The following is a 25,924-nucleotide window of genomic DNA, read 5'->3' as shown; positions in this document are numbered from 1 at the left end:
ATCAAGGGCTTCCTGGATCTTTATGTAGCTTTTTAAAATCAACTCCCAGCCGTGAGTTGCAAACAACACCCATATGCAAACTCCTTGTAATCACTGGGTTTTCTCAATGGGTGTGTTTGAGAAAGGAAACATAGTTCAGAGGTAGAGCATGTGCTTTGCATGTGCAAGGTTCAAGGCCACTCTAGGTAATACTCCTATCTTAAACCCTAGAGAAACCACGGCTAGATAGCATAGACAATAAATGAGCTCGATGGGTCAATGGGCCAAGACAGCTTCCTATGTGGTTTTGACTCAATGTCATCTAATACATATGAGCCATGACCACTACCCACACCGTGCCAACAATTGGGGGTTGAAGCTCACTGTACATATTGCCTGTGAGTTTGGATATGCTGTATAAAGGTTTTATAGGGTTGTGTCCAACTATGTTATATTCAAAGTAGACCTGTCAAAATCAATGGGCATGACTAACTTAAGTTCGTTGATTTCAATGTGTCTACTCTTCATATGATTTAGATATACAAGCCAGTGAATTCTGCTGTAATAGTATTATCTATTGTATGTTATCGATGACAAGTGTCACAATCAAGGGTATCTTTGACCATAATATTTTCCTTTGTTGCAGTGGCAAAAGCTGTTGTATTTTTTCACATATTCATACCTACCATGTCATAATATCTGGTATTCCTGTCTGTTCTCTCATCACTGTGTGTTTCTCATTAGACTAATAATTGTTCTCTATTTCACAGTGTCATTTTTAATTGACTTTGAATTGTGCCTATGTGGGCTTGTTTCTCCAGATGTCTGTCTGTCTCTCCCCCCCCCCCCATCTTTCTTGAGATATTCATAGCTGGACTAAAACATTATAAATAAAATGGCAACAATTGCATCTGGTATTAGTTTAAAGCTGCATAGCCCTTTCCAGAAACATTAAAAATAGCTCTGGTCTTCATCATTGCTTGCCAGTTATACATTACTCTCATGTTTTAACTCTGGGCGAAACAGATTCATATTCAGAAACAAATTTAACATATTGCTGAGCAATGAAGCATTTGCTCTCAAGGAGCCAAAATCCAAGGGCATGTCATGGATGATTCTTTGCGTGAACATTTTGTTTGGGACATCTGGCTCTACTGGTTTATGCAGAACCTGTAGGTCAGAGATAGGAAACCTTTCCTCTTAGTAAAGGGCCTATGCTACCAATCTGAAGCTGGCCAGTAGACCACAAGGAAAAACGTATGGTTGTGCTCCTATGATGGCACACATATAGTTTCTCACAATCTCTCTGACAACTACATGCACATCTGCTTATGAATGCCCATGCCTATGCATATATTCTCATTTATAAATAGAATTAGTACAGCATTCCTACAGGCATATGCATACACAGTGAAGCTCTCTTCCCTCTCTCCATCTACATTCTCTTTTACTGCCAAGTACCATTGGCAGGCTGTGAAGAAAAAGCCAGGGGGAGAATTCACTCCGTCTGTTCTTGTAAGCCACCCAGGCACATGGTGGCATTTGCAGCTTGGGAAACAAGCACATTTTTCTTCTGGAACAAAGTTATTTGCAAAAGCATTCATCAGCTGCTGGTGTTGGCAATGGTGGACACTGCCTTTAGGTGGCCAGTTTCTTCAGACTTCACCTTGGGCTAATGTGGTCCATGGAAATGTGAAGGGTCATAATTGGACAACAAGTCTGAGATTCTCCATCCCTGCTCTATATTCTATTGGGGGGGGGCTTTTAAGATCAGTTTTTTAAGACTTTCCATATCAAAGAAGAACAAAAAACCAATAAAAACTCACAGCATATAAACCTATACATTTGGTTGCAGCAAACACGCAAACCAAATGAATCAACAATAGAAAATCACTCATAAATTGACAATCCACAAGACACAAATAATGAATAATGAATGTTCAGTTTGATGTAATGCAATTTATAATACTGAGAGCAAGTATAGCCCAGTAGAGAGGCATCTGGACTTAGCCACAAGTCTAATAATCTATTTATATCTATATCAATTTAAATGTGGGTGACCATGTCATACTGTGGATGAAAGATACAAAAATAGATCATAGTGGCTCTTGCGTCATCTATAGTGTATCATCAGCTATGCCTCAGTTTCACCAGAATATACCATACATGAAATGATACAAATAACTTTTAAGAAAGATGTGTGGTAATTCTCGATTAACACTCTTGTGATATTGAATGTAGTTTGAAACTGTGATGCACTGAGATGTTGATTAATGCAAGCCCTATCACTCAAATGTCTGAGAAGATGTGGTTTGCCACTATCAGTGATAGGTTTTATCTTGATAATGCTGTGGATCAGCTTTGGGAAATAATTTTGAAGGATCTTTTAAGAGTTAGAGCAGGCCGATCAGCAATATGTATACAAATTGGATTTTATACACCAATACAGAAGTTATAAATCAGCAACACTTGCGACAAAAAAACAAATTCAGTCCTAGGGTTGCTGACAAAAACATGTTCCAGTTAAGCATTTTTGGCTCTTTCGGATCTTTGTTCAGTTTTGGACATACTTGACTGACTGCATTTGTGAGAGTCCACACTCCAAACTACTCTGATTCTATGTTGGTACTATGGAATGCAAATAAAAATGCAGACTAGAGAGCTGTTCACGTGAATAGGAGTTTGGACCTGCATAATCTGCACTGAGTAAGCTTTGAGTAGTTGTTGGCTAATTGATTTCTCTCACAGTTTTAGGGTAGCTCTTTAGCATGAAGACCGACATACTGATAGTACTAAAGGAATTTGGGCATGTTACTATCGGAATCATTTCCATGGGGATTGCCTAGAAGTTGTGATTAGATTTGGTTAGGTTAACAAGATTCTGGAGGCCATGGTTTCTATTTTATTAAGTCTATGCAGTAAGGATATAATGCTTAATTTTTACATGGTGGGGCCTGATTCTTTCTTCACTGTATGGACAATAGAATACTCCAGATACATGATTAATCTTAGGGGAGATCAGCCATACACCCTTTTCCTCATGAAGCCAACATGTTGATTTGGGCCTTTCAAAGGTTATTGCAGTTTCCAGATTTAAAACCTTCGCCAGCAATCGGTTTTGCCAGAGGGTCATTTTAAGGAAGGTGGAAGTGGAGTAGGCAAGCCCCAATACCAGTCCTAACTCATCCTTTTTATTTCTGGGCTGGCAAATAGATGTTGAGGCTGAACCTTTGCAGATACTGGATTTGTTCCATATGAAATATGAGTCCCTGATCCCTATGGGAACTCAGTTCAGGTCTGACATAGCCAGCTGCAATACTGGATACTTCATGAAGTTTTAATGGGATTAGTTCACGACATACATAGGAGAAATGAATCAAAGGTACGGATGCACCTTTAGGCTCATTGATCATTCATCCTGACTGTTTGCAGGGAGATTAGATGACACCAGCTATTTACTGAACATTCATTCTGATTTGTTTGTGGTTAGGTTGACTCACATTGCAGCAAGCAAGGGTTATCTCACTATCCCGTGCATTTTCCTGTCACTTTCTTTATTACAAAAAAGGCCAATTGGGGCGAAGGGATTGAGTTTGTGGTTCAACTTTAATTGTGCAACCTGCTAGTATGTTTTCCTGACTATTTCCAAGAGCTGACATTTGAATCTTTCTGTGAAATACGTCTTCCTCCCCATTAAAAAAACTAGTACCCCATGGGAAATGGGGCTTCAGCTGAGTGTATGCGTATAGGAAACTCTGCAAGTGTAGCTACAGGTATACAGTCTTGGGTCCTTAGATGGGGCTCTGTATAGTGTCCAAAACCTAAGCTGCTGGGAGACAAGGTATTTCACACTTGCTACAGCCTTTTGCATATTGGTTGAGGGTGATCTGACCTTGAAAACCTACTTATGTTCATGAATTGCTCTTTGCTGCAGTGAAACGAATGTTTGTAAACCTTTACCTGTTCCTTTGCTGGTGGGAATCTTCACGAATTTTCCAGCAGGACGTTACCTCTACTACCAAAACATTTCAGCCCTACTTTTTATTCTTTGAGTCAAAGGAAAAGATGTGTCTCTTTGTGAATGATATTGTGAAAAATAACAAGGTCTCTCCTTTGTTTATAGTACTACATTGAAGAGGAGGTCATTGAGGGTGAACCGGGAGAGGTAAAAGCCTCTGTTTTATGCGCAAACCCCTTGTTTCGTTATTTTTAACGCTTTTCCAGGGTTTTATGTGTTCCCACATAATAATCCACTAGGATGTGAAATTCATCCAGTACCACATAGAACTGTGTGATCAATGACTTAATCAAGAAATATGGCTTGATTATTAACGCAGAGTATTAACACAGTATTCAAAGAAGTACTTTTCTCCCCTGATGCTGTGTGGATGGCATTAATTTGCAAAGGGCTCTAATGGCATTGTATTCTTTTGCTCCTGTAGTTGTTATTATGCTCAGTGCTTTGTACGCTATTAGGTTGGGTTTTTCTTGCTTCCCTTTGGATGGATGCAGATTCAGAGTACAATCTGCATCCCAGAAAAATCATTAACTAATATTTCATGGGCTTTAGTGGTTATGACTATACCTCTCACGTTGATATCATGATAGCGGTGCTTCAGTTTACAGAGAACAGTGAACAGTACTCCTTAAGAACCACGAAATGAAAAATGTCATTTAAAAGAGGAATGGAATAGATTCAAAATAAGAGATGTCCCAAAGTCTTCTTCCTGCCTACTTTTATACCTGTACACATCAGTCCTGTATCCATTCATTGTGTGGTGTCATCCATTTTCATCATGCACGCCCCAATCTTGCATTCCTATCTTTTGTTTCTTGTTTATGTGATGGCGCATCTTCATGAAATTACTGCAAAATTTATAAAAACAATTTGATTTAATCGATTCTCCAAATGTTTCTGTTTTAAATCTTTACCAGATGAAATATTTCTTCAGGCTTTCAGTAACATGTTATCGGATTGGAGAGGGTGGTAGAGTTCTGCAAGTAAAACAGAATCTATAAAATAAGAACAACACAAAATAAGCTAATATGCATGGAAATTTCTCCACTTACAGAAAGCTCTGTAGCTTATACAGGCTAGTTGAATCTGCCTGAGATGTTATCCTAAAGCAGACATGTTTTTATAATCCACTGCTAGCTGCACCGAGGTTCTTTTTGTTTCCTATGATGGGTTGTCACTTTTAGAAAAAAAATTAAGTATTTTATAAAAAGTTTAACAATAGATACTTAAAATAATTTCTGAAATTTATTTTATTGCTGTTTTTATTTAGCATCTAACCATGTTTAAAACATGACTATCAGTGTAAGCAACAACAACAAAAAGCTAATATGTTGTGTACTATATATATCTATCTATCACTTTCAGGTAAATTATATATATGCTGGTTCGGTTTTATGAAGTAAAGTTAGCCTTATACATTTTTTTTAAATGACCTCATATACATCTTGCAGAGACACTGATTATTCTTGTTTAGCGATTCTCTGATCATGTATTCTGGTGTAACCTCACTCATTTTAATCTTACTAAAGGTTATTCCAAAGTATAACAGTTTTAAGAGTGTTTCTGCCCTCTGAGCCTACCCCATCACTGATCCACATTCAGAATTCCTCTTGACGTCAGCGGGAGTTCTCTGTGTGCAATGGTGGTGTGAAAAACTTGTGAAATCCAACCCCTGCTGTGAATAACCAGAAACCTTTATTTAGAAAACAGTCAACCTCTTGAACAGCCAACCTGTTTCTCATGGAAACAGCTTGGGTGATGTGTGTCATGTTAATATAATAAGCACATTAAGGCATTCCTTAAATGGAAAGGGGACTTATATTTGGGGGGGGGACAATGCAATATTATTATTATTATTATTATTATTATTATTATTATTATTATTATTATTTATTTCATTATTTATACCCAGCCCATCTGGCTGCAGTGTCATACCTCATTGTGTCCTGCACCGCAGCATTGCTAACTCATGGCTGATGCTTCCCAGGAGTCCTCTCTGACACATTCACAAACAGAATGTGAACCAAAATATTTGTGAATACCCTGAAAATTCTAGCAGTGATCTCCTTACAAAAGAACAAATGCACCACCATAAAAGGGGGCAAAATGGCACCTATTTGCATAATATTTGCATATGCTAATTTATATGTGTAAATTTGATGCAAATTCAAAAAATAATTACTGCAATTTAAATAGAAAAGAATAACATCTCACCACTGTGGGGAAGATTGTGACCGGGTGACCTGTGCAGATGCTAACTCAGGTTTCCTCAAACTCGGCCCTCCAGATGTTTTGAGACTACAGTTCCCATCATACCTGACCACTGGTCCTGCTAGCTAGGGATCATGGGAGTTGTAGGCCAAAAAACATATGGAGGGCTGAGTTTGAGGAAGCCTATGCTAACTGGTGATGGTCTTTTTAACGCTCCCCCTCCGCACAAGTCTTTCTTTAAACCACAGATGGAATGGATAGAAATGTCATCTGTCAAGCCTTCAAACAAAGGACTGCCCTCTGTAGGGCACATGGACGCACTATCCCAAACATATGGTCGCCACAGATTCCTCCCCTCCAATCTCCCACCCCCTCACTCCCCAATTAGTCCAATTGCATGTTTTGATTTTTACTCCATGCTGCATATGGAGAGGAAAGCTAGGGCTGGGAGCTGTCCATTGAAAATGGAAACCCAGGTCTACGGCAGCCCACATTGGAAACATTGATTTTTTTTGCCATTTTTTTAGTAATAGTTTTATTTTTATTTTTATTTCATTTTGCAAAAAAAAAAGCGCTGAACAACTTTTGTGTCCGGATTTTCACTTTTTGAAATATGGCAACCCTAGGAAAGCTGTTTACAAGACTTATCCCTAATGTGTTAATTCAGTAAGTCCTTTCAACCACCACACAGGTACATTAAGTTATTTTATATTTTGTGAGGAAACGGTGCAAACAACAGTCAGTACAATCCATTGTTGGGGTGAGGGTTAATACTTTTGTTTTGTTTTGCAGTATGCATGAAAACTGTTAGAGACTCTTTCTGAACAAGCCCATGTGTATCTGGCTTGTGCTGATCTTGAAATGCAGTGACCTGATTCACATATCACATTAACCCATGGTTAAAATAATGTTTTAATCTTATTTTAACTATGGTTAAAATATGAAACCATGGGTGCTTCGCTCCCCTCCCGCTCCTACAGCACTACGAGTCACAGTGGGGCTTGTTGTGTAGTCCAAACCTGCACTTGTGGTTTCTTTCCCCACAGACAAATCACTAGTGGTAAACCAAACACCAGACCATGGTTTGTTCCCTAGCAGCATGACAGAAGCAGAAGTAAAGGCACAGTGCAACCAGGGGTGGAGGAAGGGGGCAGTGGAGTGGGCCTCCCCGGGTGTCATCATTGGGGGGGTGACATTCAGTGTGCCATCTGCCCATGACTCCCAAGCCTACTACGAGCCGACAGGGGAAGGGCGGAGCTGCGCCGACTTGCCAGTGGCCTTCCCCCCCTTTCCCCTTCATTCTGACAGCTCATGGGAGGCTTGGGAGTCACAGGCGGGCGGCGCGCCATTGCCCCCGCTCCCGGGCTGCTTCCGGGGGGGGGGGGGGAAAGCCTCCCCCAAGCTGTCAAAAGGAAGAAGGAAGGGAGGAAGGCTGCTGACAAAGCGGCACAGCTCCCTCCTTCCCACTCAGGAAGCAGCCCGCCATGGGCAGCTTGCTCCGCCCCCTGGGTGTCTTGCCCCCTGGGACGCTCGCTGCGGGCGGCACCTCCCTGAGACACTGACCCCGCCCCCTGGGATGCTTGCCCCGCCTCCGTGGCCCCACCCCCAGGTGCACAGCATATGTGCCACTTCGGGGGCCGGAGCAGCTAGCTCCGCCTCTGAGTGCAACACCTTTAATTTCATCAGCATGCACCAGCACACTGCTTGTTTACATTAAACCATGGTTTGTTCTAACTATAATTTAATGTGACATGAGGACCAGGCCACTGTATATTATAGAAACTTTAAAATAAATAAATGAAGAGGAGATAAAAGTTTGGTTGGTTGCAAGTTGCTTTGAGCTGCCCTGGGCGAGAAAAAGCGACTAACAAATTTAATAATAAACCATAAAGTGATGATAGTAATAAAAGGTTCTACAGCTATTCCAAGGTGCTAATTGAAACCCATAATACTTCCCCCACCTTCCTAGATAATTACGGAGATCACGGAGACAACATACACCACTGGATCTGAGCCTCACACGGTAACCACTACAAAGCATACTACTGAAACCATGGACACCACTCACAAGGCCTCTCCTCCTGTCAGAAAAAAGGTTGTACGGAAAAAAGTGGACACGTCAAAGTTTATGACACCTTACCTGGATCACAGTTCGAAAATGCAAAAGCTCTTCAGTGATGTAAGTCAAAAGTTGTTTCTAACATCTCCTGTTTGAAGCAATTGAGTCCCAAGTTTGGCTAAGTCCAAACTTTCAGAGGTTTTATGTTTGTGTTGTACATGGTTGGTTTTTTTAAAAAAATCTGTTGTTTTCAATTTAGAAATCTTTGCTTGGTTTTTTTAATGAATATTATAGCTAGCAACATTACAAATGACGCTCACCTGTTATTTTCAGTGTAGCAAATATTGGTAACCATGATTTATCCACTCTAAGAGTGTGGAAGGAGGGAGGCGGTCTGACCTCCCCTCAACAGAGCTAATTTCAAAATAATATTGGCATCCGCACAGCATTTCCATCCCTGCCATAAAGCCTAAAATTTGATGAACAAAATTAATTTCTGCCCCCCAGAGCACTACTTAGGGAAATAGAAGACACAGGTTGCCTCTTCCTGCTTTAAACTATCTTTCACACTAGGCTTGTATTTCTTTCCTTAGGGGTACATAGAATGTCTCTATAAATATCACTTAAAATCTTCAGGTGAAAGCATTTCCACATCATAGTTTCCAGAGGATTCACAATAAGAGCTTGATAGCATGTTGAGACTGTCTTCATTTTGCTCTGTTTTCCCTCCCAGAACAAGTACAAAGAGAAGTATGAGAAGGAGAGAGGGAAGCCATATGCAACCACGAGTGACACCCCTGAACTTCGAAGAATCAAGAAAGCCCAGGACCAGCTCAGTGAGGTAAGTGCCAGGGCTGTCGGAGCATTTAAGCAGTGAGCTGTGCCTCTCTGAAGCTATTTTAATTCTAGTGAGGAAGGCAGGAGCCACACGGATAAAGTTACAGTAAGCCAATCTGGAACCTTAGAAGAAATGTTGCTAAGATTCTTGGCATAGCAAAATGCAGACTCGGCATCAAGCTAGAAATTCTAGGATTCAGATTAAACGCCTAGATACCTGTGAGGCAAGGAGGGAGGAATAATAGCTTTTTTGACCAGCGACACCCACAGACCTACCTATCCATCTACAAACATACATATGTTCTTATTCAATAAAGGAAATGTGGGCATCAAGGTACTGTGGTCCAAGATTGGCAAACACTGGCTGGGTGCTGATGTGCACTCAGATAACTCACCTGCATTGAGATGCACATTCATACCTGGGCATCTCTGATGAAGCCTCCACTTTCACTTAATGGTATAGTTGGAAGTGGACATTTCCAGGTGCTTAAAATGTCCACGCTTGTAAAACATGGTGATGCATGCATCTGGTTTTTTTGTTTTTGTTTTATTGAGTTATTTTGCAAATACATACAGATCAAAACTTTTAAACGTGAAAAGAAGAAAAATAATTTTAAAAGGTTACAAAGAACAAAAAGAAAAAGAAAGAAAAAAAGAAAAGAAAGAAGAAAAGCAGAAATTTAAATAAATTACATAAACTAATACTATTAAATCTTAATGAAGATAAGAAAAAAAGCGTTAATTCATTCATTATTAAACTAAGACTTTGCAAACCAAATACATACACTTTAAACAGTTACCTCTTATATATCGTCTGTTTTCCTAAGAAGCTAACATTTCTTAGGTATTTCATTTTTCATATTCTTTTGTTCTTTGGAATTCCGTCAGTCTCACGACACTTTAATTCCTAATTAAAACCAACTTACCTGTATTTCAGTTCATCCCTCATCTTAGTATCAGGCAGCTTTTTACGTTTGCAGGGTTATTCTAGACACATGTATCTGTTGTATATGCTGTTAATTATGGGTTCCCTATTCTGTATATGTGGTTTCTGTAGGTTAAATATCGCATGGCTGGTGAGGCGGCGAAGACTAACTGTCACGTGGATGGACAAGCAAGAGACATAGAACACGCAAAGAAGGTCTCCCAGCAAGTTAGCAAGGTAAGTCCGAAAAACAGGAAGGGGGCAGATATGGTAAATCTCTCTGGGGAGTAAATTCCACATTTGTGAAGCTACCCCTGAATTTATTCTTCCTCTTTAGGGGATATTTGGCTGTAAAATGTCCAGAGCATAGGCTTTAGGTGAACAAACAGAGGTGCTTCCCTTAACCTTGCCGGTTTGTCTCTCTAGGTGTTATACAAACAGAACTGGGAAGAGAATAAGGAAAAGTACATGCTCCCCCCTGATGCTCCCGAGTTTGTGCAGGCTGTAAAAGCTTCCGAAATGTACAGCAAGGTAGGCCAGGCCCCGAAAGGCCCTGTATTATTTCCCCGTTCATTTGGTGCCTCCTTCATTCAGCTTATCTTTCCCAAATGGAACGTGTTGTTGTTGCTTCCCTTTCTCTAAGAAACGATACACCGAAGACTGGGAAGCGGACAAAGCATTATTCTACCCTTATGATGACAGCCCCGAACTAAGGAGAGTAGCACAGGCGCAAAAGTCCCTCAGTGATGTAAGTACCGAGATCCTGCTAGTGTGATGTGGACCTGTGTTGTTGGATAAGGAAGTCCGTGTTTAACAAACAAACACTTGATAGGATCATTAAGATATTTTAGTCAGCATGAGGGTGTGGGTGGGTATTCTCTTCCTAAGCTGAAATGTAAGGATAACAACATGTCCTTCAAGAAGCATGCAGCTGCAATCCTAATCACATTACTGAGACTTACTTCAGAGTAAACCTGCTTGGGCTTGCCAAACGCTATAGAGCAGTGGTACTAATTTGATTGCCTTTATTTTACTAGTGAGTGCAAACTAGCTCCGTGTTAAGAGAAAGCAAGAGTGAATGTCTTCCTTGCTGAAACAAGCAGGCCTTGTCTGTCCCTGTTATTTCAGATTGTCTACAAAAAGGGGCACAATGAACGCAAAGCTAAATACACTTCTCTGCCAGACCCACCTGATGTGGAGCTTGCCAGGAAAGTGACCCGACAGCTCAGTGATGTGAGTATACTGTAGTGTTAATTCTTAGCATAGAGGGCAGGGAAAATACCAAGTGCTGTAAAAGGCAAAGCTATGCTTGCCACGTGGCCTTCTGCAGTCATTCTGGCCCCATCTCGGTTTCCTGTTGAATCTTACCTCTCCCTCTCTTCCACCCTCTTTTTCCGTCTGTGGAGACTGCTATTGTACTCAGGTCCTGCTTGCCAGCTTCCCATGGACCATACACCATATATTTAAAGTACATGACTATCACCAAAGAATCTTGGGAACTGCAGTTTACCCCACACAGAGGTACAATTCCCAGCACCCTAAATAAACAACAGTTCCCAGGATGCTTTGAAGGAAGTGACGGTGTGTACCCAGCCTTGATTCACTACTGCGAGAACTTGATCTGATCTAGCAGGGTTTTTCTCATTTACATTAAGCATTAAAAAATAACTACCCATCTGATTCGTGTTTGATAGTACCACTGGTCCTGCTAGCTAGGGATGATGGGAATTGTAGTCCAAAAACAGCTGGAGACCCAAGTTTGGGAAACCCTGGTCTAATCCCATTTTGAATCTTTCTTAGTTGGTGGCCATCAGTACATCTGGTGGCAGAGAATTCCATAGTTTAACTAAACGTTGTGTGAATAAGCATTTCCTCTTGAATATTTTACCATTTCAACTTCATTATAAGAGCCTTGCTGGATCAGACCAAAGGCAAATTAGGCAATCTATTGTGTGAGGTAATTCAGTTAGGAAACCTCCACTGAAGAGACCTAAAATGCTAAAAAAATAAAAATAAATGTGCCTCCCTATTCCATTTCCATACAAAATAATGCTTCACAGACTTGGGAAATGTGACGGCAAACAGAATGCCCATATCTGATTTCATGCGCTGAATTAATTGCACAACTGATGAATTCCACAACCATGAAGCATGACTAATAAAGTTGATATTTAGGTATAATTAATCTAGTACCACGATGGAAAGAAGAGGGATGAAATTAATGTGGTTGTGTAATTTGTTGTAAATAGCCAGTAAATGAAACTCAGAACCAAAGCAGATTGTGATAACAAAAATAATGTCTGACACCCTCATTTACGTTAGTCATGAATTGCTGCATTTTCTCTTCCTTTAATGGAATGTCTTTTAATATATCTCACTACTGGTCTCTCTAATTTCCCCCAAACTTACATTTTAGGGATAGGATAGGCAACCAAAGGAACGGAGCACAGACCAGAAGTCTAGGGCAGGAAGATTAATAAGAGTAGTTTGGAAACCAAGGCTTTTTGGTGGTGGGAGAATAAAAGATAATTGAGTTAGTGGGAAAGTGCTGTAGTTCAGTGGTAGAACATCTTCCTTGCCTGCTGAGTTCAATCTCGAGCATTTCCAGGTATGACTGGGAGAGATCCCTGCCTGAAAACCCGGAAAACCACTGCCAGCCAGTGTAGACAAAACTGAGCTAGATAGACTAGTGGTCTGACTCCATATAAGCCAGCTTCCTATGTTCCTATGAGATCCTGGGGTTTTTGGTGACCCCCTTTCTTTCTTTCCTGTCTGTCAGCACCACCACTTATACAATTAGTGAGAAACTTTCATACGTCTATGTAGCCTTTTGTTCCATAAGGGGTACATTTTATATTTATTGTGATTTGTTATTTTAGGGCCAATAGCATGAGTGTAGATTCTACATTACTGTGAAGATTTGATTGAATTCTATACAAATTCTGGCTGCTACTGTAGCATACATGAAACGAAGCCAGAATTTTAATTGCAAAAGGTTGGAAAGGAGACGCTATCCCATCCAAATTAGACTGGCAAAACAAATTGAGGGAATATGCAGAACTAGCCAGATTATCAGCAAGGTTCCGAGATGTTACCAATGAAAAATTCAATAGGGAGTGGGATGTATACAGAGTTTACTTAAAAGAACATTGCAAAAATATAAATCCGTTGGCAGATCTGGATTGACTTTCTGTGTGTAATAGGAGAATCTTATAAAATTAATGTAATTGAAACAACCTAGAGGAGACAAAATTTAGCGTGCAGATACAGAATATAATCTGGGAACCACAATGGGGAGATCATGTTGAATCCAACTACAAATTGTTACATGCAACAACCATCAACTATGGAATGAATGTTTATTTCTGTTTATTACTTATGTTACACAGTTTTTAAAACCAATAAAGCAGAGAGAGAGAGAGAATTCTATACAAATTCAAGTTGCAGTTCCTTCACCTCCCAATAATGCTCAGGAGTAAAAGAAAAATGGGAAACATTTAAGGGGATGTTGAAAAGTATAGGGGTTTCATAGCAGCTGTGATGAAACAAACATATTATAGGAGTTGATGTGATTCCTTTACTTTAGCTGGCTGTGCACAGTTCAATATTTGTTGTTGTTTTCTACAGCGCAACTATCATGAAGACTATGACAAGAAGATCAGGGGCAAATGGAGCCAAACTCCATGCTATGATGTTGCAGTTGCCAGAATGAATGCTGATAACTTGAGCCCGGTAAAGAAAGTGTATTGCAATTCAGCAAATGAGTACGAATTTTGTGCCTTGATCATTGCGTTTCCGCGCTGCTTTCTAGATTCTCATTTCCTTTCCCAGTTAAATTCCAACTTAGACCTGTATTTTACTGAACTAACTGTATTTTCTGCTCCCTACAGAGAAAATACCAAGAAAACTGGGAGAATCAGAAAGACCAAATCTACTTTATGCAGACTGAAACACCAGAGTATGCAGTTAACAAGAAAGCTGGAATTGCTGCCAGTAAGGTATGCTTAATATTCTCAGTACTTATTTAGATTGTGCCCTCTCTGAAATACTTTTGCAATTTCCCAATCCGTATTTGAATAGGCTTCCACTGTTATTCCCGTTTCGCAAGTGAAATGAATATTGCATCCATTTTCAACATGTTGAAGGCCTTTTGCTGCCCTAGGTGGAATGGGGATTATTCTTGATTGGCTCTCTGTTTGCATGCAGAAAGGTCAGCTTCTGTGGGCTCCTCTTGTATTGTGCTGCCCCAGGTAGCTGCTTACTCTGCCTCTGTGGTCAAAGTCACCTTGCTGCTGGGCTCCGCAACATTGAGTAGTTGGCAATTCTCTTGGCTCTTGTATTACTGAAGACACTGGGCCCTGACAATACAATTTTTTGCCCATTGTCATCTTTCTCAGATTCCATAGCATAATTTCAGCACAATGGATAATACAGCCTGAAAAGAGTTTTTTTAAAACACACACACACAGAGCATCCCTTGCAGGTATAGCACGTTTTACTTGCATCACATGAGATGAGCACAAACAGCTGCTTGAATCACAGAAGAAATGCCAACTGTTGGCTGTAAATGGCACTAAGTTTCTTAAGAGTCTAAGTTTTGCACTTTTCCCTCGCTGAAGAAGCTAAGTAAATTACTCAAACATATTTTATAAAAAGAAGTGAAAGATAAGCAACGCTATAAATAGTGCCAACCAGGAATTTAAGAGACTCAAAGTACACAAGTTTGGAAAAGTGAGTGTTTTTCTTCTTAATTTTGCTAGATAAAATACAAAGAAGATTACGAAAAATCCAAGGCTTCTACAGATTATAATGTGCTTCCAGCTACAGAGAACCCACTGCTCAAACATCTGAAAGCTGCTGGAAATCTTGTGAATGATGTAAGTGTGGTTCGTTTCTCCAGGGATAATTTTGGCCAAGACCAATCAATAGTTTGTTGTAGCCATTCATTATTCAGAATTAGGACTCTTTTTATGGATTTGCTTTGCAAGCCTATGGATTTACTTTGCAAGTTAGCTAGCTCAAGTGACTAACAATCTTTTATTGATTAAAAATGTGCCTTTGATTAAAAACATATCAAAAATGGTTAGCCACAATAGCTGAATGGGCCCTTCAGATTCAGATACTTTGGAATGCTAGTAGTTAGAGGACAAGGAGTGGAGAGAGATCTGTTGCCTTCATGGACAGATAGGAACAGAGGTAAAAGCTGTTCCCTAGTTCTGCTGGATCTCTCAGCAGCCTTTGAGACCATCAACCACGACATCCTTCTGAACCATCTAGAGGAGCTGGGGGCACTATTATGCAGCGGTTCCATTCCTTCCTCCTAGGCCGTGTTCAGAAAGTGGCGGTGGGGGATGAGTGTTCAGACCCCTGGGCTCTCACTTGTGGAGTGCCTCAGGGCTCCGTCCTCTCCCCCATCCTTTTTAACATCTACATGAAGTTGCTGGGAGAGATAATCAGGGGGTTTGGGCTAGGTGTCCACCAGTATGCAAATGATACCCAGCTCTACCTCGCCTTCAAATCTGAACCAATGAGGGCAGTGAAGGTCCTGTGTGAGTATCTGGAGGCAGTTGGCGGATGGATGGCAGCTAACAGATTGAGGTTGAATCCTGACAAGACAGAAGTATTGTTCTTGAGGGGCAGGGCAGGTGCAGAGGACTCTCTGGTCCTGAACAGGGTAACCATGCCCCAAAAAGGACCAGATGTGCACCCTGGGACTTATTTTGGACTCTCAGCTGTTCATGGAGGCCATCTGGCATGCAGGCTGAGATCCTACCTGCCCTCATACTGTCTCACCAGAGTGGTGCGTGCCCTGGTTATATCCCACTTGGACTACTGCAATGCACTCTACGTGGGGCTACCTTTGAAGGTGACTCGGAAACTACAACTAATCCAGAAAGCTAGACTGTTGACTGGGAGACCATATACGCTGAGTACGTTTCCAAGCACAATTCAAAGTGCTGGTGCTGACCTTTAAAGTCCTAAACGGCTTCAGCCCAGTATACCTGGAGCATCTCTGCCCCTAACGTCAGTTTTTAATGTCTGACGTTTTACTGTATTTTTAATATTTTGCTGGAAGCCACCCACATGGGTGGGGTATACTACTACTACTACCACCAATAATAAAATAAAATAAAATAAAAAATTATAGGGCATCTCTGCTAACCACTGTTGCAAACAGGGTTCTTTGGTCTGATCCAGCAAGGCTCTGCCTAAATTCTTACCATGCAAGGTCAGAAAAGAATGTGCATTTGAATCCAAATGTCCCTTCTCAGCAAATTTAAGGCAGCCCAAGCTTGCTAATTTAATGGCACCATGATGAGTGGAGGGAACCATGCTATTTGATGGGGGTCTTTTACAATATGGCTTTTCCTTCCACCTGGCAGAGGTTATATAAGGAAGCATATGAAAAAGCGAAAGGAACCAGCATTAATTACTGTGACACTCCCAAATATCAGATTGACAACGTTCTGAAAAACTTCAGCGATGTAAGTATGGCAGCAATTAAATAGTGGTCCCAATGAGACTTCCATAAACTGGTAAGTTTGTTGTAACTTGCGGCACTTCTCCTCCAGGTTAAATATAAAGAGGGATATCAGCAGAATATATTGGGCCGCTACATAGGCACCTTTGATGACCCATATCAAACACACTGCATGAAAGTTGCAGCCATGAAGAGCGATGTAAGTATGGATTCCATTTCCTGACGCTGTCTTCCCCTGTTCAGATGAAGTTTCTGGTGGTTATTGATCCCTTGTGACCTTTCCTAGAAAAACTACAAAGCCGACTATGAAGAGGACAAGGGAAAGTGTTACTTCCCTCAGACCATAACTCAAGAATATGAAGCCATGAAGAAGTTAGACCAGTGCAAAGATGTGAGTATTTGCTTCCTATGGGATCTTACCTTCATCCTATCTTATCTTATGCTACGTGATCAGGAATTTCAAGGAGTTCATGGAAGGAGCTGAAGTGATTCCTTTTAAAATTTCTTACAGATTTTCCAGAAGCATGCAACATTTCAAATGTGTAAATCACAATTTAAAACACAGATGAATTAACAAATACACATCTATGTTAACATATATACACAAGCCAAAGATCAGGCTTAGGCTAAGTACTAATTAATTGCATCAATCATGGACTTTAATAATTCACAGAACTGAAGATAAGTGCTCTTCCCTCTTTTGAAATATTCATCCTGCTAATAAAAGGTCTGTTTTGAGTCAGGTGCAAATTATACATTACTCATGAAGGCATGTAATGGAGCTGTAATACTTCTCTTTGACTGAAAAGCAGTCATAGAAGGCAGGTTATTATTAGTGGGGGGGGGGGGGAGAATATGAGAGAATGATTTTGAGCTGGAATATGTCCAACGGAGAAAAGCTTCAGCTACTTCTCTGCTGAGAATTTCAGCCTCTTGGGGCTTTACTTCATTAAAATAAAAATGGTGTGGCTTTCTGCAGTCATTTGCATGTGAATTGTAGCTAACCCTCAGGTCTCGTAATTTTGAAAGGTGACATCTTCATACCTTTTTACAGGTTTCTTGTGACATCTACTGGCCAGAATATGCTTAGCTTTCTCACACATAACTTCTCAAGTAAAATTATGCACACTAACATTGCACACTCTCTTTAGCCACAGCAGGGCAAATAATGGTCTATGCCTCTGATTTATATATACAGCCAGCCTAGCCATATGTATGTATGGTGCTTGGCAAGTATATATGGTTTTGTGCCAGGGTTGTACCATCACCTGTGATTCTGTTGTCTGTGAAATCCCACAAGATGATGTTGAACAGTAAATATACTAAAATCTGTTTCATATTTCATGAGCTGGACATCTGAAGCCCATTGGAACTTTATAACTTTTGTAGTCTTGAGTTCTTTCAGATCTGCAAAAGACAGTCTTGCAATCTTGGTTGGCCAGTAGTATTTTTGATGAATAAATGAATACTGCTGTACCTGAATTGAATTAGAAGTTTATTTATTTATTTATTTATTTACATTTTATTTAGTTCATAAAATTTATGTACTGCTTGATTTGTAAAAGCAACAACAACCTCAAAGCGATTTACTGCTGTATAATTCTGTTATTACTGGTACCTGCTGGAAATTAAATGTCCTTGTCTTTTTCTTCCCTCTAGCATACCTACAAAAAGCATCCTGATAAGCTCAAATTTACACAAGTGACAGATTCTCCTGTTCAGACACAAGCGCAGATCAATTCCAAGCAGCTGAGTGATGTAAGTTACCTGGCAACTCAAACAAACTCCAACTCAAGCAACAAACTCTTAGGTTTCACTAGACCGTGTCTGGCAAACAAGCTTCCGGTGGTGATGTTGTAGCTTCACCTTGCGACAACACTGGAAGTGACCCAGAACAAACAGATCAACAATTCAGAAATGGGCATAATACTTGTTCTGTAAGATGACTCGATAGATTTATGCAGAAGCAGGAATACGCACTGTTAACAGAGATGTGCGGATTCCGGATTCCTTGAAAGGTTTATGCCCTTGACCTGAAACCTTGTCCCTTATCTTGTGTGCATGATAGAAATGGTTGAACAATTGTCACACAAATGGTGTGTATTAGAGAGGGCAAATGTTCTTACCTCTTACTCAGTTTCATTGTGCTAGCATTTCAGCTGAAGCCCTCGGTGTCATTATTTGTTCATCTGCATTTCAGCTGAACTACAAAGCCAAACACGAGAGTGAGAAATTCAAATGTTCCATGCCTCCAGATGCCCCCTTGTTCCTCCAGTCCAGAGTCAATGCGTATAACATCAGTGATGTAAGTACATTAGAACATGACATGTTCTTTCTAGGACTGAGCTTTGTTATTCAATGCTGGCGATTTTTGAGCCCTGGGGATAGTAGACTTTTATGTTCATTAGTTGCTTATGAATGTTATCAGCTGCTTTTGTAGGGGAAGGCTTGTATAATGAAGCAATCTACTCTCTAGCGATTATATATATTTTTTAAAAAAATGTCTTATACAATTAGAGCGTTATATACCCTCTGCAATATTTTCTGTTTCTTCTTTGGCAATCACTCATAGCTGAGTAAGATTGCCTTCCATGAATGTGGTCTTTACAGTGTGTCCATAAGTGACTGTGGAGGCCAATTCTGGATCTTCACATCCTTCCACAGTGGGGACATAAGTTTCCGGGTGGGAGTTGATCATGGTGAGGATTTGCCAAGCGTTCCTTCCTCTTAGCACGTTTCTCCCTTTTGTCCTGAGTTCGTGCTTCTTCAAAGTCCATGACGCCTTCGAAGAAGGCTGTTGTCCAATTGGAGCACTTGCAGGCCAACAATTCCCAGTTGTTGGTGTTTATACTACATTATTTTATTTTATTTTACTCTGTGAGCCGCCCTGAGATCTTATGATGAAGGCCTGTATATTAATCTAATTAATAACAACAACAACAACGACAAGAACACCATAATAAATGGATCAATTTTTGCATTAAATCATCCTAATATTATGTCCCACCTTCCTCATGTTGTTTCTTCTGCTTCTGTGTCAGACTTGCTATAAGTACGACTGGGAGACATTGAAAGATAAGAAATTCGAGATCAAGTTTGATTCCATTCCGATTCTTGCTGCCAAAGCCAATCGAAAAATTGCCAGCGATGTAAGTGTTGCAGAGAAATGCAGTTTTCAGGCTGATTTGGATCAGCTTGCAGTGCAGAATGTTGAAGACCATCAATGTCTTATCCCCATGTAGGTGGAATATAAGAAAGCTTATGAACAGAGCAGAGGGAAGATGGTTGGAGCTCTGAGCATTGAGGATGATCCTAAAATGCTACATTCTCAAAAAGTAGCCAAACTGCAAAGCGATGTAAGTACCCATTCCGTACACGCTACACTGGTTAGTACCGATAGGAGGATACCTGCAGGGTACCAAATTCTTCATCCATTTATTTAAGTACTTCTGACTCCCTGCAATAAAACTATGCTGAAATATTTGCAAAAAGCATAATGTGCAAATCACGTCCAATACTGATGTAAATGTTATTAATTATAATAATAGTAACGATAATAATGCTGCTGCTGTATATTAGAAGAGTCCTACAGGTCTTTCAAAAGCTGTTTCTGTCAAGCATTGATGAACCTTTGTCAGTTCTGTAGCCAAAATTATGAATCAGCAAGTATAAAACATTCCATCTAGCGGGACGCCCCCAGGCCACCCCCTTTGCCAGTCCTGTTCTGCATGCTTCTTCATTGCTTTTGCCTAGCTGCTATGTGCTTGTGAATTGTGATAATGGTCTGGATGGATAATGGAGAGGTAAGTGTGTGTGTGCATGTGCCCAGGGGGTGAGGAATGGATGTTTATAGAAACCACCTCTGACTTTCAAATGGCTGGAATGTAGCCTCCTGTATTAAGTTAAGAAGGTCTGTCCAGGATCCAAATAGCCAAGCACATGTGCCCAAGCATGCTTCCCTCATGGACTTCCCCATTTTCCCTTTTCTAGACTAGATCCTAGTCATGCTGCAACCCAGGCTACCTCAGCTCTTGGAGTGACTTTTTGTGGTTTTTGAGGAGCAGAAGGGTGGAGCCCTGAAAAGCCTTGCTAGTATATGTGCAGATGCTCCAGTATATAGCCAAAAGGGTCACCCCACAGCTATCTGGATCCTCTTAACTCCATCCTAGGACCAAATAGATAGTGCACCGCCTGTTACACCATCATTTATATATACAATCGTACCTTGGCTCTCGAACGGAATCCGTTCCAGAAGTCTGTTCGACTTCTGAAAATGTTCAAAAACCAAGGCACGGCTTCCGATTGGCTGCAGGAGCTTCCTGCACTCAACTGGAAGCCGCTTCCGACATACAGTTCCTAAGAACGTTCACGAACCAGAGCACTCACTTCGGGAGCCAAAACGTTCAAGTTGCAAGGTGTTGCAGAACCAAGGTACGACTGTATATAAAGGGAGAGTATGCCAAGGTACCTCTAGACGCATGTTTATTTTTATGTACTTATTTTTTTATTTAACAAAAGTGATATACCGCTTTGTTGCATAGCTGTCAACTTACAGATTTGAAAATAAGGGACCACCAGCCTTGAAAATAAGGGACCAGCAGCCAAAATAAGAGACCTGCAGCCTCACCTGTTCCAGGCACTCCAGTCTTCCTGTCCTCCTACAGTCTGGTCAAACTCATGCTGGGTAGCTTTGAGAACACTGTCCAACCAACTTTGTAACCAGAGGTTCAACTGAATAGAATCTGAATCACATGCACCACAAGGCCTATGCAGCCTCAACTTAAGATGGCTCCCCGGCCTGGCTTTGCACTGCAAAGTTTGCAGCAGCACGTGCAACAAAATGGCGTCCAGCATTCAAAAAACCCCTCAGCTTGCATTAACTAGCCACACACAAGGCATGCAAGCTCTACCCCCCAGTCGTTCTTAGACTTCTTATTGGGTGAGCAGCACAGCCAAGCAACACAGTTGGAGCTTCCCTCCTCCCTGGCCGGCAGGGAGGGAGGGAAGGAGAGGAGCTGCTTCCTTTGAAATTTAAGGGACATAATTTAAGGGACATTTAAGGGACACCCATCAATAAGGGACAGCAGCGGGACATGGCGCTGGAATAAGGGACTGTCCCTTCAAATAAGGGACACTTGACAGCTATGCTTTGTTGTTAAACAACAACAACACCCTCAAAGCAGTTTAATAAAATAAAATGTTTAAAAATGGTTAATTAAAGATGTTAAGGTCCGGTTTTAACATTTTTGAAAAGGTGATTAAAATCAACAGTGGCTAAAGAGAAAAGATTAAAACATGCCAACATGTCTATCTGTCTGGATGGACTTGCCAAAACAAAAAATGTTTTTGACAGGCACCGAAAAGAGTACAGCGAAGGTGTCTGCCTGATGTCAATTGGCAGGGAGTTCCAAAGTGTAGCTTGCTGCCACACTAAAACACAGATTTCTTACGCCCTCTTTTCTGCACCTCTTTGCTCTCCTTTCACAATGCTCTTCATTCGGGTTCAGTCGATGTGTAAAAAAAAACAAAAACAAACTGTAATGACCTGCACAGTCAAATTTTATTGCTACATGTCAACTTTTATATTTCACCCCCGGCAGAGACTATATAAGGAAGCATATGAAAAAGCTAAAGGAAGAAGTATCAACTACTGTGATACCCCGAAGTATCAAATTGACAATGTGCTGAAAGGCTTCAGCGATGTAAGTGTGGTTGCAATTGCGCTTAGATTTATGGCCTAAAGAAGACTTTGCTAAACCCCATTATGCCTATTGTAACATGTGGCACTTCTTCTCTAGGTTAAATATAAAGAGGGATATCAGCAGAATATCTTGGGCCGCTACATAGGCACCTTTGAGGACCCGTACCAATCACACTGCATGAAAGTTGCAGCCATGAAGAGCGATGTAAGTATGGATTCCACTTCCTTAACCTGCTCAGATAGAGTTCATGGTGGTTATTGAACCCTTGTGGCTTTTCCTAGAAAAACTACAAAGCCGACTATGAAGAGGACAAGGGAAAGGGCTACTTCCCTCAGACCATAACTCAAGAATATGAAGCCATGAAGAAGTTAGACCAGTGCAAAGATGTAAGTTGTGGATCCTGCAAGATCTTACTTATATTCTGACTTACTTCACATTATACAGTCAAGATTTCCATGGAATTAACAGAAGGAGCTGAAGTGCTTCCTTTTTAAAAGTTCGTTCTGTATTTCCCAGCATGCACCGGATGCAAAGGCCTTTTGTGGGTCCTTCCAATATCTGAAGGATGGTTGGTGGAAACTTTAGTGAGGACCCTTCTCTCTTGCTTTGCCTAAGTTCCTGAACACCCAACCCTGGAAGAGCCATCTGCTTGGAAGGCTTTTCTTTACTACCCCAGCACCTTTTTTTTGTTATGAGAGCCTCATTTAATGTCATCTTCTTACCTGCTCCGCTTCTTTTGTTTTTCTGTACAATTGTACCTCGGCTCCTGAATTCCTTAGGAGTCGAATGTTCCGACTCCCAAATGACTGAAAACCAGAAGTGAGTGTTCCGGTTTTTGAATATTTTTTTGGAAGCTGAACGTCCGGCGTGGCTTCTGCTATTGTTTCTGGTGCGCGTGCACAATCAGAAACAAATCGGAAGCCGCGCCTTGGTTTCCGAATGTTTCAGAAGTTGAACGGACTTCCAGAACAGATTCCGTTCGACTTCTGAGGTACAACTGTATTTGCTATTTTAGGTTAATGATTTTTAAACGTTGGGCGGTAAGTCCCACTCAAAGTAGACCCACTGAAATCAATGGTGTTGGCAAACTCAGGCCCGTTCATTTAAATGGGTCTATTCTGAGTAGGACTAGTCTCGGTTACAACACTTGGATACAAACTGCCTTGGTTTCCCTATGGCTATTTGAAGAAGGATATACAGTTTTAAGGGACGCGGGTGGCGCTGTGGGTAAAAGCCTCAGCGCCTAGGGCTTGCCGATCAAAAGGTCGGCGGTTCGAATCCCCGCGGCGGGGTGCGCTCCTGTTGCTCGGTCCCAGCGCCTGCCAACCTAGCAGTTCGAAAGCACCCCCGGGTGCAAGTAGATAAATAGGGACCGCTTTCTAGCGGGAAGGTAAACGGCGTTTCCGTGTGCGGCTCTGGCTCGCCAGAGCAGCGATGTCACGCTGGCCACGTGACCCGGAAGTGTCTCCGGACAGCACTGGCCCCCGGCCTCTTGAGTGAGATGGGCGCACAACCCCAGAGTCTGGCAAGACTGGCCCGTACGGGCAGGGGTACCTTTACCTTTACCTATACAGTTTTAAAAAACCATAGCAAGAAAAGAACTACGTACTAGAATTCTATTTACTTGACGTTTTGAGGGTGGGAGCTCATATGCACACACACACACACACACACACACACACACACACCGGGGGCACATTTGACCCCAACTCCACTCTCTCTAACATGCAGTCGCACACCAGACAAGGAAATCTGGCTCTCCACCCACCAAGCAGCATTCGTGGCCTGCAGAGAAGTACCTGCCATTGCTGGCTTAAGTGAGAGATGAGGACTCAAGGAGTAAAAAGAGAGACAAAAATTAGCAGGTGTATACACACCAGTGTTGGTACAGACTTGACAAATTGTGCACCTCAGCTTTCTGCTAATTAATAAAAATGAACCAACAATAAAAACTTTTCAGTCCCCTCTCCTGACATATGCATTTTATCAGTTATTATGTCAGTGTTTGCTTTCAGTTTGTTCTCACAAATTAGAGACTTGATGCTTTTCTTTTAATGAAAAGCAACCTTCTAGGAGGCTGGACCTTTGAGGTAGAAGTAGCGTGAGTAGAGAATATTTTTTTGGGGGGAATAGGCCTGCCATAATCTACTTCTCTCTCTCCTTCCCCTCCCCCCAGCTGCTCTTCTGTTCAGAACTGTAGCTTCCTGGGGCTGCTTTTCATTAAGATAAAAGTGCTGGGTCTTCTTTCACTCTTATATGGGTCAAGTATTGTTTCTCCTCAACCTATGCATTTTACAGGTTTCTTGTGACATCTTGTGGCCAAAATGTGCTTTGCCGCATGTATGCTTTCCCAGGGAAAACCATACATACCAATGCTAGTCACCCTTTATAGCCATAGCTGTGCAAGCGATGACTTCCATCACTGTCTGTGTACTGTGGCAGAGTTAGATTACGCTTGTGATTCCCAGGTAAAATCTACCAGAATATTTCACACTTCCCTGGCTGGAGGACATACTCTTGGATGCTTCATATTTTTGACAGTCAGAGAACTTTAAGATTTGTGAATGTCAATGTTGCCTCCTGTGTTGCCCCCAGTTATACTTTTGCTGAATGAATGAATGGAGGTGTGATATCTGAATTGGTTTATAAAACTCTATTTATGATGTTACTGATATACATATATGTATATAACACCATAATGCCAATGCCTACTGGAAATCAACTGCCATTTGGTTTTATTTTTGCTTTCGTGTCTTCCTAGTATGCCTACAAAAAACATCCCGATAAACTCAAATTTACACAAGTGCCAGATTCACTCGTGATGGTACAAGCACAGATTAACTCCAAGCAGCTGAGCGATGTAAGTTACCTGACAACTCAAAACATAAAACTCCTGCCTTGTTTTATGTTTCACGGGGCCTAGCTTTATCTTGTGACAACACTGACTCAGAATATTATTTGTTCATCCTACATTTCAGCTGAACTACAAAGCCAAACATGAGAGTGAGAAATTCAAATGTTCCATCCCTCCGGACGCTCCCTTGTTCCTCCAGTCCAGAGTCAACGCATATAACATCAGTGATGTGAGTATGAGCCTTCACTTGTTAAATAGGTGGGTGCAGCCACTTAATGGAGTCAAAAGGATTAATTCAGATCTTCTGGTAGACCTGATAGGATAGTACTGAAATAGCCAAAAAGCAGGGGGGAGCAGTATAACAGGAAAGCACTTTCCTTGGGGTTTTTTTTAAGTTCAGGCCTGCAAGTTTGATGAGAAGAGTGCTTATAATGCCATCATTAAGTAAAGAGTTGCCTCAAAGCTAGGTCTTGGCTCATCTTTGGTAAATAAAGCAACTAACAATGTTTGTGCACCTGAGAGCATCCTTTGACCAGTTTGCTGGACCCCAAATTATTTTATCTACCAGCTCCAAGATGTCTTCTGTACAACAGAAACACAGCATCAAGGAATGTGATTGGAAAAGATCAGATTTTATTAGTACAGCTGATGTATATGATTTCTCCAAACAGAAATTATTAATGTGAACCATTAACAGGAAATATATTACAGCTATGTAATTCCTTTAAAAACAACAATTTGTGACGGCTGGGAAAGGCATAACTTGTGTTGCAAACTGTAGTAGAGACTTGATTATAAACAACACTATTAAAACGTGGGCACATGGCAGAAAAATATTTCATGGATCGCAGCTGGACT

The 25,924-nt window shown here is 41.1% G+C and overlaps 1 protein-coding gene across 47 annotated transcripts in view; it reads left to right on the top strand.

The window, feature by feature from the left end:
* The window catches only part of NEB (nebulin), a 159,335-nt gene that overhangs the window by 4,086 nt on the left and 129,325 nt on the right, over nucleotides 1-25,924 (top strand). For 46 of the 47 annotated variants that reach the window (XM_077936200.1, XM_077936195.1, XM_077936191.1 and 43 more), the window contains 22 exons: nucleotides 4,103-4,144; nucleotides 8,178-8,387; nucleotides 9,001-9,108; nucleotides 10,162-10,266; nucleotides 10,456-10,560; nucleotides 10,673-10,777; nucleotides 11,158-11,262; nucleotides 13,657-13,761; nucleotides 13,920-14,027; nucleotides 14,790-14,906; nucleotides 16,413-16,514; nucleotides 16,602-16,709; nucleotides 16,797-16,901; nucleotides 18,170-18,268; nucleotides 18,711-18,815; nucleotides 19,552-19,659; nucleotides 19,753-19,866; nucleotides 22,111-22,212; nucleotides 22,309-22,416; nucleotides 22,494-22,598; nucleotides 24,974-25,072; nucleotides 25,191-25,295. In XM_077936200.1, the coding sequence (XP_077792326.1) occupies nucleotides 4,103-4,144; nucleotides 8,178-8,387; nucleotides 9,001-9,108; nucleotides 10,162-10,266; nucleotides 10,456-10,560; nucleotides 10,673-10,777; nucleotides 11,158-11,262; nucleotides 13,657-13,761; nucleotides 13,920-14,027; nucleotides 14,790-14,906; nucleotides 16,413-16,514; nucleotides 16,602-16,709; nucleotides 16,797-16,901; nucleotides 18,170-18,268; nucleotides 18,711-18,815; nucleotides 19,552-19,659; nucleotides 19,753-19,866; nucleotides 22,111-22,212; nucleotides 22,309-22,416; nucleotides 22,494-22,598; nucleotides 24,974-25,072; nucleotides 25,191-25,295 (2,370 nt within the window). The remainder of the gene's footprint in view (nucleotides 1-4,102; nucleotides 4,145-8,177; nucleotides 8,388-9,000; nucleotides 9,109-10,161; nucleotides 10,267-10,455; nucleotides 10,561-10,672; nucleotides 10,778-11,157; nucleotides 11,263-13,656; nucleotides 13,762-13,919; nucleotides 14,028-14,789; nucleotides 14,907-16,412; nucleotides 16,515-16,601; nucleotides 16,710-16,796; nucleotides 16,902-18,169; nucleotides 18,269-18,710; nucleotides 18,816-19,551; nucleotides 19,660-19,752; nucleotides 19,867-22,110; nucleotides 22,213-22,308; nucleotides 22,417-22,493; nucleotides 22,599-24,973; nucleotides 25,073-25,190; nucleotides 25,296-25,924) is intronic. The other variant, XM_077936143.1, reaches the window with a different exon arrangement.

The sequence above is a fragment of the Podarcis muralis genome, chromosome 1 (assembly GCF_964188315.1).
Source record: "Podarcis muralis chromosome 1, rPodMur119.hap1.1, whole genome shotgun sequence".
NCBI classification, from domain to species: domain Eukaryota; kingdom Metazoa; phylum Chordata; class Lepidosauria; order Squamata; family Lacertidae; genus Podarcis; species Podarcis muralis.
Note: the sequence above shows the minus strand (reverse complement) of the source record. Positions and strands in the feature narration are given on the sequence as shown.